Source organism: Somniosus microcephalus, chromosome 13, assembly GCF_052327205.1.
Source record: "Somniosus microcephalus isolate GS21.2 chromosome 13, FLI_Smic_1.0, whole genome shotgun sequence".
In the NCBI taxonomy this organism is placed as follows: Eukaryota; Metazoa; Chordata; class Chondrichthyes; order Squaliformes; family Somniosidae; genus Somniosus; species Somniosus microcephalus.
The window spans coordinates 54,407,007-54,419,267 of record NC_140999.1 but is presented as its reverse complement, the minus strand read 5'-3'; the positions used below and the strand labels follow the sequence as shown (position 1 = coordinate 54,419,267).

The following is a 12,261-nucleotide window of genomic DNA, read 5'->3' as shown; positions in this document are numbered from 1 at the left end:
AGAGGCAAGCAGATCCCAACTGCCAACTCAAGAAGTAATGCTGAAGTGGGAATGAGTGTGAAGGTTGACTGTAAAGGGGACTTGGGACCAGAAATGCAAGACTGAAATTGAAAGCCATTACCACCAATCCATATCAGCAGCTTGTTGTCAGTACTTCATGTGTCTCATTGAGGCTTATCTTCACGAACCAAAGAGATTGGATTGTGCGGATTTACTCCAGTTTGATCCATCTTACACACAAGGTACAATATCAACACAACTGCAACATCTATATGTGGAGTACTGCAGTTAAGCTTCTGCAATCAGCATTAGTTCAATTATTAACAGCAATAAGCAGCAGCCATAGCCATAAGTGGATTATCTCAATTTTCCTGGGTCCAACACGCAAGTCTTTCTCAAGACCCAGATGCTGTATGCAGCCTGCAGCTGATTAGAGATGGTGACTGGGCACGTACCTGTCTGCACAGCTTGCTCACCTCCTCCCGAGGCACTGATTGTTGCTGGGGCACAGATCTTTGGGTGCCTGTCGCCCTCTTTTCTACCTCACCCCAAGGGTCCATTTTTCATGTGTGAACCTAGCCACGTGACAACAGACAGCATCACAGCCAAGCTTGCTCCTGCCCTTACCTGACAACCACGTACACACTCCATCCAGGATTAATGAATGGCTGTCATGAGTGGGAGCCCATCGATGCATTATAATCCATGCTGAATCTGCTTAGTTCTACTGTCTGCTACGTTTGTGAGTCCAACCAATTACTCAGCAGCTTAAATGGGACTACTGATAAACTGGGAATATTGGTGGATTACCGAGATGCCAACCTCTCCTTTTCTCATGACCAGTGTCAATAGCTGAAAACTGCAGTAATCTGTATACGGAATACGGACCCACAAGCGACATGTTCTTTCAATGTTTAGGAAGGAGGTCAAGACTATGAAGAATAGATATGCTAAAATGATACCAGGAATGATGGGCTTTACTTATGAAAGACTGGAGAAACTAGGATTCTTCTCACTAGACCAGAGAAGGTTAACAGGAGATCTGCTTGGGATGTTCAAAATTATGAGGGATTTTGATAAGATAAATAGTGAAAACCTATTTCCACTAGTTGATGTGTCAGTAACTAGGGGCCATAACTTTAAGATCATCACCAAAAGAATGAAAGGAGAGGCTAGAGTTTTTTTTAAACACAGACAGTTATTAGGATGTGGTATGCTCTTATAGAAGCAGAATCTGTAAGAGCTTTTAAAAGGGAAGTAGATAAATATCTGAAAAATAAAGATGTGGGGAAAGAACAGGTGAATAGGATTAATTGGACAGCTCTTTGTGAGAGCTGGCACAGGTGCAATGGGTTGAATTGCCTCCTTCTGTGCTGTAAAACTCTATGAGGTAGATATTTAACTTGTCGCCCAGGTCTAAAACTGGTGTTGTGGATCAGTCGCTTGTTCTAGATGATTTTAATGGGAATCGGGTGGGCGCTACAACCGGCGGCCGACCCGCAATGCCAGTTTGATGCTCGGGCGGCAAGTTGAACATCTACCCCGCGACTCTATTTTGATTTACTGAAAAACAGCATGTCGGGCACACTGACCTGCTTGGCAGTCTTAAAAGGCCACTCTGTCAAAATGCACCATAAGTTGAAAGCTGCTGATTCAGAATACTGCTCTGTTCATTCGACACCAGTTTCTGTCAGGGTGTTTAGTGCACCGTGACTTACATTAGGCTGTGCAAGCTCTAAAGTGGTGTCTGACATTCCAATTGGACAGCCTGTCAATATAATAATAAAGGTTGGCGCAGCGTTGATATACTGTCATGGCATGTCACTTGGACAAGTAGTAAATAAGATTGGATATTCTTGAGTTTTTTTCCCTCTCCTTTTCTTCACTAGGCTCTGCTGTGACTCATGCTGAGGTAATGGCTCCACTAGTTGTGGAGGCCCTCTGGTAGTTCAACCAATTGGCCCTTCTTTATGCGTGAGCCTCAACAGCGAGTGCCAGTAAGATAAGGGCGGCCTACGCAGTCAAGCCTGATGCTCTCGGGCTTCACATGTGCGTGGGATGGCTACCAGGAGTAGAACTTGAAACTATTTTTTCCTGGGATTGTAAGAGCTGCAGTTGCCACAGCTTAGATCATTTAACTCAGCACAGACCAGGGATGGAATCGGAGCCTTCCTGGTCTGTATTGCAGTTGAATGTTGCCTTTACCCACTGGGGAGGTCCTGGATATCATATTTAGGACTTGCGTTAAAAATTCTTGGCAGAATATCACTATTGCAATAAGATGTCTTTGAGCCCAATAATAGACTGTTGAAAATTGGATTCGGAAGTCTTAATGGTCCCCAAATGTTCGGACTGGGCAAAAGGATGATGCAAGATGGTATTCCACAACTCTGTTGATTATTGGAACACAATATATGTTAAAGACACTGGGTCCAGTGGAGACTCGCATTCAATGAGTTGCTTTAAAACGAATCTGAAAATCTAATTTAACAGAACTTTACACTTCATAGTTTACTTTAGGGATGGGCAATAAATGCTGGCCTTGCCAGCGACGCCCAGATCCCATAAGCGAATAAAAAAAAATATTGCAACCACAATCCCTTTCCCTGGGTTCTATCCCACATTGTGGAAAAATCTAACTGATGTAATTGTACTATTTCACCACATGGGCAGCAAGGAGTCTTCTGACTACCTGCAGATTCCCTGGTGTGGGCAGGTGACCAGTGGAAAATGGCCCCCTGGTTTGGGCAGCCGAAAAGGTGCCAACACACTGGCACTCGTGTGGTGAAGCAAAATAAAATGACAAATATTACAAAGCTGGACGTCTCCGCAACATGGAGCTACATGGCATTTGAGGGAGTGGCAAGATAGGCAGGCTTCTGGGGAAAGCAGTGAGACGGCAAAGATAGAACATTTGTTACGCAGATGACTTCCCCTTTAAGAGAGATGGGCTGTACTTTGTTCAATAAATGATTTGATTTCATTCTTGCTTACTGCTATGTACCTAGAGGGCTGGAATTTTTTCTCTTAATGACTTTTAAATTTCTTCAAATAGAGGAACTGTGCAGAGAGGATCGGCAAACATGAAGACTTGGAGTCAGTAAATCCTCATTAAATTAAGAAAAAAGGCCAAATTCAAACCTTTTGCCTATTTCCAGTCTTAATTACTGTCTAAATACAGCATAAAAGGCAGCTGAGCCGTGCTTTATTGAGCAAACTGTTGTCAGAAACCATCAGGGAGCTCTTTCGTTTTCTATCTTTTCTCCTCCTGTGTGCTGAATTATGGGACTGAGCGGGAACTGCGCCAAGAGCAGTAATAGCACCGCAGAATATTTCAAATGACTGGCAGGTTTTTTTTCTTCTCGTCGCTTCTGTTTTCTCTCTTTCGACTTGAAACTATTTAATTCCTTCGGATGCATCCCTGCTGAGATTTCAGTTCCAACTCCCGCTTCCTCTTTATATTTGATCTCCAGTCTAAATGTCACTATTATAACCCACCAACGCTGCACAAACACAGACCGTTTGGTTTATGTGTGCGTGTGTGTGTGTGTGTGTGTGTGTGTGTGTGTGTGTGGGGGGGGGGGGGCGGTGAAGATGAGGTGAAGTCGATTATAAAACAGATTGTTCATGTTTTCCCTATGGTGCCACTTTGCCACAGGACGTGTTCAATGAATATTGACCAGTGTGCACTGGTGTGCCAATGTGCTGTACCGCTGAGTGGACCAGTGTGCACTGGTGTGCCAATGTGCTGTACCGCTGAGTGGACCAGTGTGCACTGGTGTGCCAATGTGCTGTACCGCTGAGTGGAAGGATGTTATTTTGCGCCCTTTCCTGTCAGGTTGGGCTTCCTGCCTTACTTTTGTCATTGGGGAAGGAGAATACTAGAGGGTCAATCACCTCTGTACGTGCTCGTACATCTCCTAGGGGCTTGGCTCCAGACAGCAATTGGTAGATCTCTAACAGCAGACAGCCCGCACATCTCTAGCTTGGGAATGGAAAGCAGGGAATCTAAAGAGGTGAATACAATTCCAATGGCTCAATTGGTAGGGCAATGACTTTTGAAATCGCACAGAGCAGAACTCACAGCTTCAATTGCCAACCAGTTGGTCTAATTGGTGTAAGTGCCCTAGACAAGGGAGGGTGAAAATCAGCCCATTTCCTGCTGCTGATAGATTTCCAATGACCTCTTTTGGAAGGTGTGTAGACCTTAGGTGAAGACAGAATTAGGCTTGGCTGTGATGTGCTCCATACTCAGACAGGCTGCTGACACCATCTCGGCTTACATATGAAAATCATACACTTAGTTGAGCTACCAGTCCATTTGCGACCATCATTTTTTCAGTGATAACCTTCCCCCAGCTGGGAAGGTGGCAAAGATTTTGCTATAACCATCTTTGCTGCTGGTCTGAGATTCCCTCAAAGGCCTCTTTTAAATCCTTCCTATCCTTTGCTTCCCTTTCTCTCCCGGAAATGGAATACTTCAGTTCCACTTGGGACTCCACCTGATGGCCCAGCTCAGGACGAACTAAAAAAAAAAAAGAGGCCACTCTGCTCTTGGACCTCAGAGGCCCATTCTTCTACCGGGTCAAGGGCTCAAGCACTCCCTGTACTGGGGAATCCTCTTCTGACATTTTGTAGCACAACTTACATGTTTGCATCATGATGAGTGAGACACAAGAGACCACAGCAAGGCTGCATTTTTCTGACCCCCTCTCCAGACCTTCCTATGCCACACACTATTTCCCAGTGGAGATGACAAGTAGGTGACCCACTCCTAGGCCTCTACCAACGCTGCTCTCAAGCTGGCTGCTCGCAGACGGGCAACATTGTTGTGGGCTATTACAGCTTTTACTTTTCATGATTCAGAACTCATCACATAGGGAAACACAGGCTTTGAACCTATGCTACCAACTACTCCAGGTACACCAATACTCACATCTACAGGGGATCCATGGGTTGTGCTGGCTTTCAAAATGTGAGACACACAGAAAGGGGTAATGTACAGTAGACACTCCACATCAGCTGAATTCGAAGCTTACTATGCTATTGTGCACATTGTAAAAGTGGAAGATAAACTGAACTATCCATTTTCTGCCCTGTCCTACAGTTGGCCTCTTTCAGGGACGGTCTCTCTCCTTCACCATTCTCTCGCTCTCTCTTGCACACACACCTGTGCACCTAGTTTGGATTCCAAGTACTCTCCCATTGAGTCAACCAAGGAAAAGAAGCTGAAGAAATGGTGGGGGGGGGGGGGGGTGGGGAGGGAGAAGAGTGCGCTGGCTCAAAAGGTGAGGAATCCCCTAACTTCTCTGTCTACCTAGGAATGAAATAGTGGTCATCAAAAGGAGCTGGATGATGTGGGTGGGGTAGATTGTTGAAGCCACCATCATTGTGTATGGCAGAATATAGGATCATGGGCTGTATAGCAAGAGGAGAGAGCACAAATCTCAGGTAGTAATTCTGAGTTTGCAAGGAGCTTTGGTACAGCCCCACCTGGAGTACTGTGTATAATCTGGTCACCATAGTGTGAGAAAGACATCCAGGAATTGGAGCAGGTACAGCGAAGGGCAACTAATCTGATAGCTGGGATTAGGCATCTGAGCTCCGAGGAGAATTCTGCAAAAGCTGGGAATGTTTACACTGGAGAAGAGAAAGCTCACAGGTAATCTTAATGAAGTATTCAAGATCCTAAAAGATATAAACAAGATAAAGATCAACATGTTTATCACAGATTCTGCAAGAGAGCCTCAATCTTGGAAGAGGGAGAGTGAAAAGGCAGTTTATATTTAACTACTTGACACAGAGGGTGGTGAATGTATGGAATGGTGGACTGCCAAAGGAGGCAGTGGGGGCTGAATAATTTGCTGATACAAGAGAGCTGGGTAATTATCTGGAGAAAGGTGTGATAGAGGGGTATGAGAGATAATATTCCTTAGACACAGGGACTGCCCAGATGGACCGCAGTGGTGTTTTCTGGGCCTGCACATTCCTATTTGTCTATAACTGTCAGTTAGGTCACATCCCGAAGACAGCATCCTGTGCTAAGCCGCAAAGCTGCTCAATTTCCACCCCCCCCCCCCGCACACCCTGTGCGCACACAATCAATTTTTGAAAATCGGGAACAATTCTAAAATGATCTCAATGTGGGTAAGTTGCAATACAATAACTTTATTGTTGTTATCTCGGGGACAACTTGGAAGACAACACAGCACCTTTTAAAGGCTGCCATTTTGCCACCATACCTCCCATTTCACCTGTGTTCACTTCAGTCCCACAATGCACTTCACAAAATGTACCCAGAAATCCTTTCAGATGGCATAATCTACAATTATACCTTCGCCTCCCCGCCCCTCCCCACACACAAAGTAGTCTCATCAGGTAGTTATTAATCAGTGTAGTCCAGGTGTAAATAGTGCAATTAGGTGCCTGGCAGGCTCCAAGACCATCGTTAAACCTTGAACCCTCATTAAAGTGCAGCAGGAACACTGTCTTGTCATAGCATATTTTAGCGTGACCCAGCGGCATGCAGCGTGTTCTTACATTCTCCCATCATGCACCAGGCAACAGTGTACAAGCGCCAAGGTATCATCACCACAAGGCACAGCACATCACCAAAACGAGTGGGGAAAAACTTTGGGATGCAAAAACGGGAGACCCACAGACTAGTGCAAATTATCTGAACTGTGCTGTGGGGTTTTAGTTTCTTTTATAAAAAGATTATTCATATGTAATGTGGGTTAAAAAAAGTAAAAAAGAAAAACACACCAACCTTCTCGTAGCTCTGAGGGATGTAGGGGGTTTGATGCGGAACACAATGACATGGGGAGAAGAGAAATAGGGGAAACACAGAGAGAGTAAAAAGGCCTCTTCAAGGCTTTTAGCTGCAACATCTACTCTCACTAACGACCTTTGACCTTTCCGCCTAGATCTTCAAGAATCAATTTTTTTTGTGTGTCGTCTCAATAGTTAGTCCTTCTGAGGGAATTGATTTTTAACTCAAACAATTCCATTGATAAATCAAATTAAAAAATAAATAAAAACTAACACAAGGCTGTTATACTTATATTATCTTAGAACGCATAACTTAAACATTTCCTTTATTCCCTTTAATCTCTTTCACTTCTTCTGTCGGCTTCAGAATTTTGACAGAAAGTTACTCAGAAATAAAGTTGTCATGAGCAGTTTTATCGTTTTTCCTGAAGTCTCGGCACTTGGACCCCCATCTCTCCCCACCACAGCAGCCTTCTTAAGGAAGTGAAAGAGATGCAGCTGTATTGTTCCCATCACTGGCCAGGAACAACCGACTCGAACTCTGAACCTCTGCGCCAAGCGCACGTCAGCCTACAGCTCTCTGGACAAGGCCTCGTGCTACAAATTGACTGCGCGCTTGTTGCTCATGGAAAGGAGTCCGCTGTTCCCACACTGCGGCCACAAATCATTTTTAAACACAGCAGAACCTTGTATGTCGCAGACTTGGGAGGAAAGCTCCGAGAGGGATCAAATATCCATCCCCCTAACATTTTCAAAATTTTGTATTCAAAATTAAAATTGCAGGAAAAAAAAATCATTTGCATTATCTTCAATACGTCACCAATGACCTTTTACCTTTCCATCCAATTGGTATTTATTTCTTTCCCAATATCATAACTTGTCTAATGGCACTAGTTCAAAGTAGAGTTTTTCCAAATTATTTTTCCTTCTAGTAAACCTCATCCATGACCTTTGAACCCTGAGATATCAGACCTTCAGGAGGATGAAGCGACCATCAAGCAACAGTCCCCAACGCAAGGGTCAAACTGTTGCCTTAGTAACCACTTTATCCTCTGAAGAGGGAGCTCAGGGGCATTGATAGTTTACAGGCACCAGGGGATAAAAAACAATTTTAACAAAACAAATTACTTTCTTATGCTATGAGTGCTACTTTACACATAAAGCATGCAAGAAGGATAATATTTTTTAACAATCTGTATTCTGGTAAATTGACTGTCTGTGGAGTGAATTCATAACTCTCAGCTGGGAATGCTGATCTACTTACAGTGTAGCCATTATGTTAATATACTGCATTAATATTTCCCCTTTGTGTTGTCATTTCATCATTTTCAAATTATTAGTTGTTACAGCATAAGGAGAGGAAGGCCTAAAGCAGCTTTGCACTGTTCGAACAAGAGGAAGAGAGAATACATTAGAAATACATGCGCAGGAAGAAAAAACCTCACAGGCCACGTAGTTTCTGCCTTGCTAGCCAGGGGGCAGGGGTGGAGGGGCAATGATCCCTTTGTAGTCAAAAGATTTGTCTTCTGCTTCGAGGACTCATTAGTGGGGTGTTTTAATGAGTCCCCACTCCCAGTGCCGAGGCCTCCCCTTCTGGGAGCATAAATCAGAAATGCGGGCAGCGTACGGCAGAAATTTCTGATACACGCCTCCAGTGGTCAAGGCGTCACACCAGAAGCACGGATTCATAATATTACCCCTTTTGTACCAACTCTCACTCTAACATCCTTTCCCCATGGCCACGCCTCCATCAGTCTTCCCGTCTCCCTAAAACTTACAGGCTTTTGTTATCTAGCCATCTAAATCTTCATTTTCCTTGTCTTCTCTCCTGCCAATCTTGACTGTATCCTGCATAATGGGCCTCAACATTCACCTAGGTTTCTCCAGTTAAAAAAAAAGAGAATATGGGAAAAGGGCAGGAGAATGGGACTAAGTGAATAGCTCTTTCAGAGAGAGGCCTGGCACAGGCACGATGGGTTGAATGGCCTCCTTTGGGCTGTAAAATTCTATGATTCTATCATACATTTTCCTGCCCTTGCCTTTGGACATCAAGGCATAGATTTACTGAGTGGTGTTACTTTAATGCGGCTGTGTATGCAAGATTTCTAATAACACATAGGTGGATTAGTGCTTGGAAACTCTAGGCTCGGTGGTATTAAATTGGTTTGATAGACTAGCTCCCCTGAAGCAAGATTAACAGCCTTCTCACTTTCAAAATGTGTTCTGTTCTATTGATATGGATCTCTGCCAGTTTCCTGCCAGTCTGGAACTTAAGAAGTTGGCAGAATAAGCTAGAATGCAGACTTGAAAAGAATCACTAATGGTCGAGAGTGACTAGGCCTCATTTCAGGCAAAGCTGTGCACAGCAATACTTCAACATAGTCCACACGAAGGCAGCCATCACCTTCTGAATCAAGCACGTGCTTTATTGCAAAGAATTCATCTTTTGGGACCGCAGCACACCTTAAAAACCAAAAAGTCTTGAATTATCTATTTCTTCTGCTACTGAAGATTTGGCTCCAATGTGCACGGCAATATTGGAGAATATCATGTTCTTAAAGAAAGGAAAAAGAGGGACAGGGCTGCACTATCCTTCCATCCTTTCATCTCCGGGGCTGCAGCTGGAATTGAGCCCAGACGGATGGGATGAAAGTCCTCTTTCTGACAGCTGTTAAAGAATGCAAAATTAAATGAGTCAAGCTCCAACCCAGCTCTCAACGGACTTGAATTCACAGCACAAAACTGCTCATAATTCAGCTTCAATTCACTCTGATCGGGCCATTTCATTCAGCGAGGTCACAAAGAATGCAGGCTTTAATTGAACTGATGCAGCGTCCCACTCGGGAGTCCTCTCGAGCGGAGGTCGAAGGCCTGGATTGTCCACTCTGAGGCACGAATAGGATTGTACGTGGAGGGACAAAAAGCGCAAAAGGCAAACACCTAGCGACAACATTTACACGTTGTTGGGAGGTGCCCATTATTAATGAGGTGTAAATGAGCTGGTCACACAGACCAAGGACTGGATTTTCCAAACCCCGAGGAGGCGGGCATGGAGGGGGGACAGCCGGTAAAATCGGAGAAAGTGGGGGCGGATGGCAAACCCGCCCCCATCCCGCCTCCGTGTCCTTTTGCCAGGAGGCGGGAGGATGTGCAGCTTCGGGTCCCGTCTCCTGGAGGCAGGAAAGGCACTTAATCCTTTTAACTGCCTGTTAACAGGTAGTTAACAGGCAGAAAAAAGAATTAGTGCCATTTTACCTTCACAGGTGAAGGCTTCCCGACCTCGGAGAACCCCGCCAGTTTGGAGGAGACGTGGAGGTGGTCTGCGGTGGTCGGAGGCACCTGGAAGTAAGGTGTAGAGGTGAGTGATGGGTGCAAGTGTGGAGTGGTAAGTATGTAAGGTGAGTGATAAGTTTAAAAAAGTGTTCACTTACCTTGTTTTCTTTCTACAGCCTTTAGCCGCGCTGGATGGGGAGAGCCGAAATTCTCCTCGTCAATTTCAGATAATAACTGTTGGATCCTCCGATCCTACAGACATGTGAAATTTACAAAATTGAAAGGTTTGATGAGTCCTCACCACAAAGACTCAGCAAACTAAAGAGAATGTCAGTGTTTGACAGCTTCACAGAGCTGTCAAACACTGTCATTTCTTCTTTCAAGAAGTCTTGACAGATAGCACGTCTGACGTTGACGTGATCTGTCAGTGACTTTCTCCCCAGTTGGCCTGCTGAGCCCGCAGGGCGGGCTTAACAAGCTCAATCAGGGGAAAATTGACACGACAAGCAGCAGTCCCGCCTCCAACTCGCCTCCATTCACAAAATCCAGCCCCAAATGTTTGCCGTAACTCTCCAGAAAGAACAAGCATTAAAGTTCTCGACTTTTGTCTACAAAGAGAAAAAAAGGAATTGGATTGTGGGACACAGAATTCTTCTGTGGCAAGGCAGTGGCTAAGATTGTGGTTTTTATTGTGCAATAAGGTAGGGCATGTTAGATTACCCAACAAAGACACTCCTCACCTTGAAGGCCAAATCCTCAACTCTCCCGTAAAGATTGAAAAGATGATGATTCCATCAGAAAGTCTCAAGACGGTGGCATAGTGGTTAGCACTGTTGCCTCACAGCGCCAGGGACCCGGGTTCGAATCCGGCCTCGGGCGACTGTCTGTGTGGAGTTTGCACATTCTCCCCGTGTTTGCGTGGGTTTCCTCCGGGTGCTCCGGTTTCCTCCCACAGTCCAAAGATGTGCGGGTTAGGTTGATTGGCTATGATAAATTGACCCTTAGTGTTAGGGGGATTAAATACGTGGGGTTATGGGGATAGGGTGGGATATGTGTCGGTGCAGGCTCGATGGGCCGAAATGGCCTCTATCTGCACTGTGGGGTTCCTGTGATTCTACCTTGATGGCCTCACACCAATGCATTACAGCATGGAGTGTCGAAGCATGGACTCCAAACTTGAAGTCTGCCACAGGTGGAGGGACTGAGTTCCTCAGGTATGTCAGTATGGAGAGGCACCAAATGGAGGCCAGGCAGTTCTCCACAGCTAGCAGGAAAGAGTCAAAGGGAGGGGCACCTTCGATCATTCTTGAGTGTTCTGTAGACTTTCCCACACGAGATAGCCTGCACACTAACGCGAGTGTCATCATGGTTGCAGCTTTGATTTTGGCATCTGTATACCAGTTAAATGCAACCTGAGGCTTTGCTCTTGCAGTTTAAGGTATTGACTATAAACTGCTTTGCGATCACTCCCATTATTCTACAGCTGGACCCCTCAAATAATGTACCAGTTGGTCTCTGTCATCTGTTCCCAGACTAAGATATCTTTGGATGCCTTGTCTGTTTAAGTTACTAGAATAAAAGCCTCCTGAGGCTGCAAAGAAGCCAAGAGGATGCATCCATTTCACTTGGATTTGCCTCCATCTGGGGCTGATATGCCACATGCAGGTTCTTTAAACGGTCATGTGCCGCGGGTAAGCCCATCTGGTACCAACTAGAGAAATCACTAATGGGTCTCAATTCCTTCCTGTTGCCCCTGGAGATGCATACTGTTTGAGTCAATGCTGCTGCCTGCCTGCCTCTCTGACTGTCAATGTGCCCTTCTCTGGACATCAGAAAACACTGAATAAGTACTTGTCGTCTAGTCTCGTTTAAAATGACAACACAAGTTAGGAAGAAATACTATACAGGTGCAGGCAATTATTTTACTTAACATGGTCTCGAGTTCTTAAAATCGTCGCAATGGGTTGCAACACATATCCCAGTGGTGATGACCAGAAAGGATTTGGAAATAGTTCAGAAACAGTTCCTTTTTGTTGGAACTTTGACAACAATCCCATTTGGGATCAACTGAACTGAGCCGAGATAAAACCTGGTGGTGTGACAGGGTGGGGTCCCTCTGTACCATATGAATGTTGTCCAATTTTTAGGAGTCGAGAGATTTCTATAAACTGCACGCTGTTTATCGATGGATGGGAAAGATACCAGGTTTTGCCATCA

At 45.0% G+C, this 12,261-nt stretch overlaps 1 protein-coding gene across 1 annotated transcript in view; it reads right to left on the bottom strand.

The window, feature by feature from the left end:
• The window catches only part of LOC147108325 (receptor-type tyrosine-protein phosphatase delta-like), a 620,473-nt gene that overhangs the window by 258,889 nt on the left and 349,323 nt on the right, over positions 1–12,261 (bottom strand). The window contains exon 9 of the mRNA XM_086004913.1: positions 6,770–6,781. Coding sequence (XP_085861039.1) covers positions 6,770–6,781 — 12 coding nt within the window. The remainder of the gene's footprint in view (positions 1–6,769; positions 6,782–12,261) is intronic.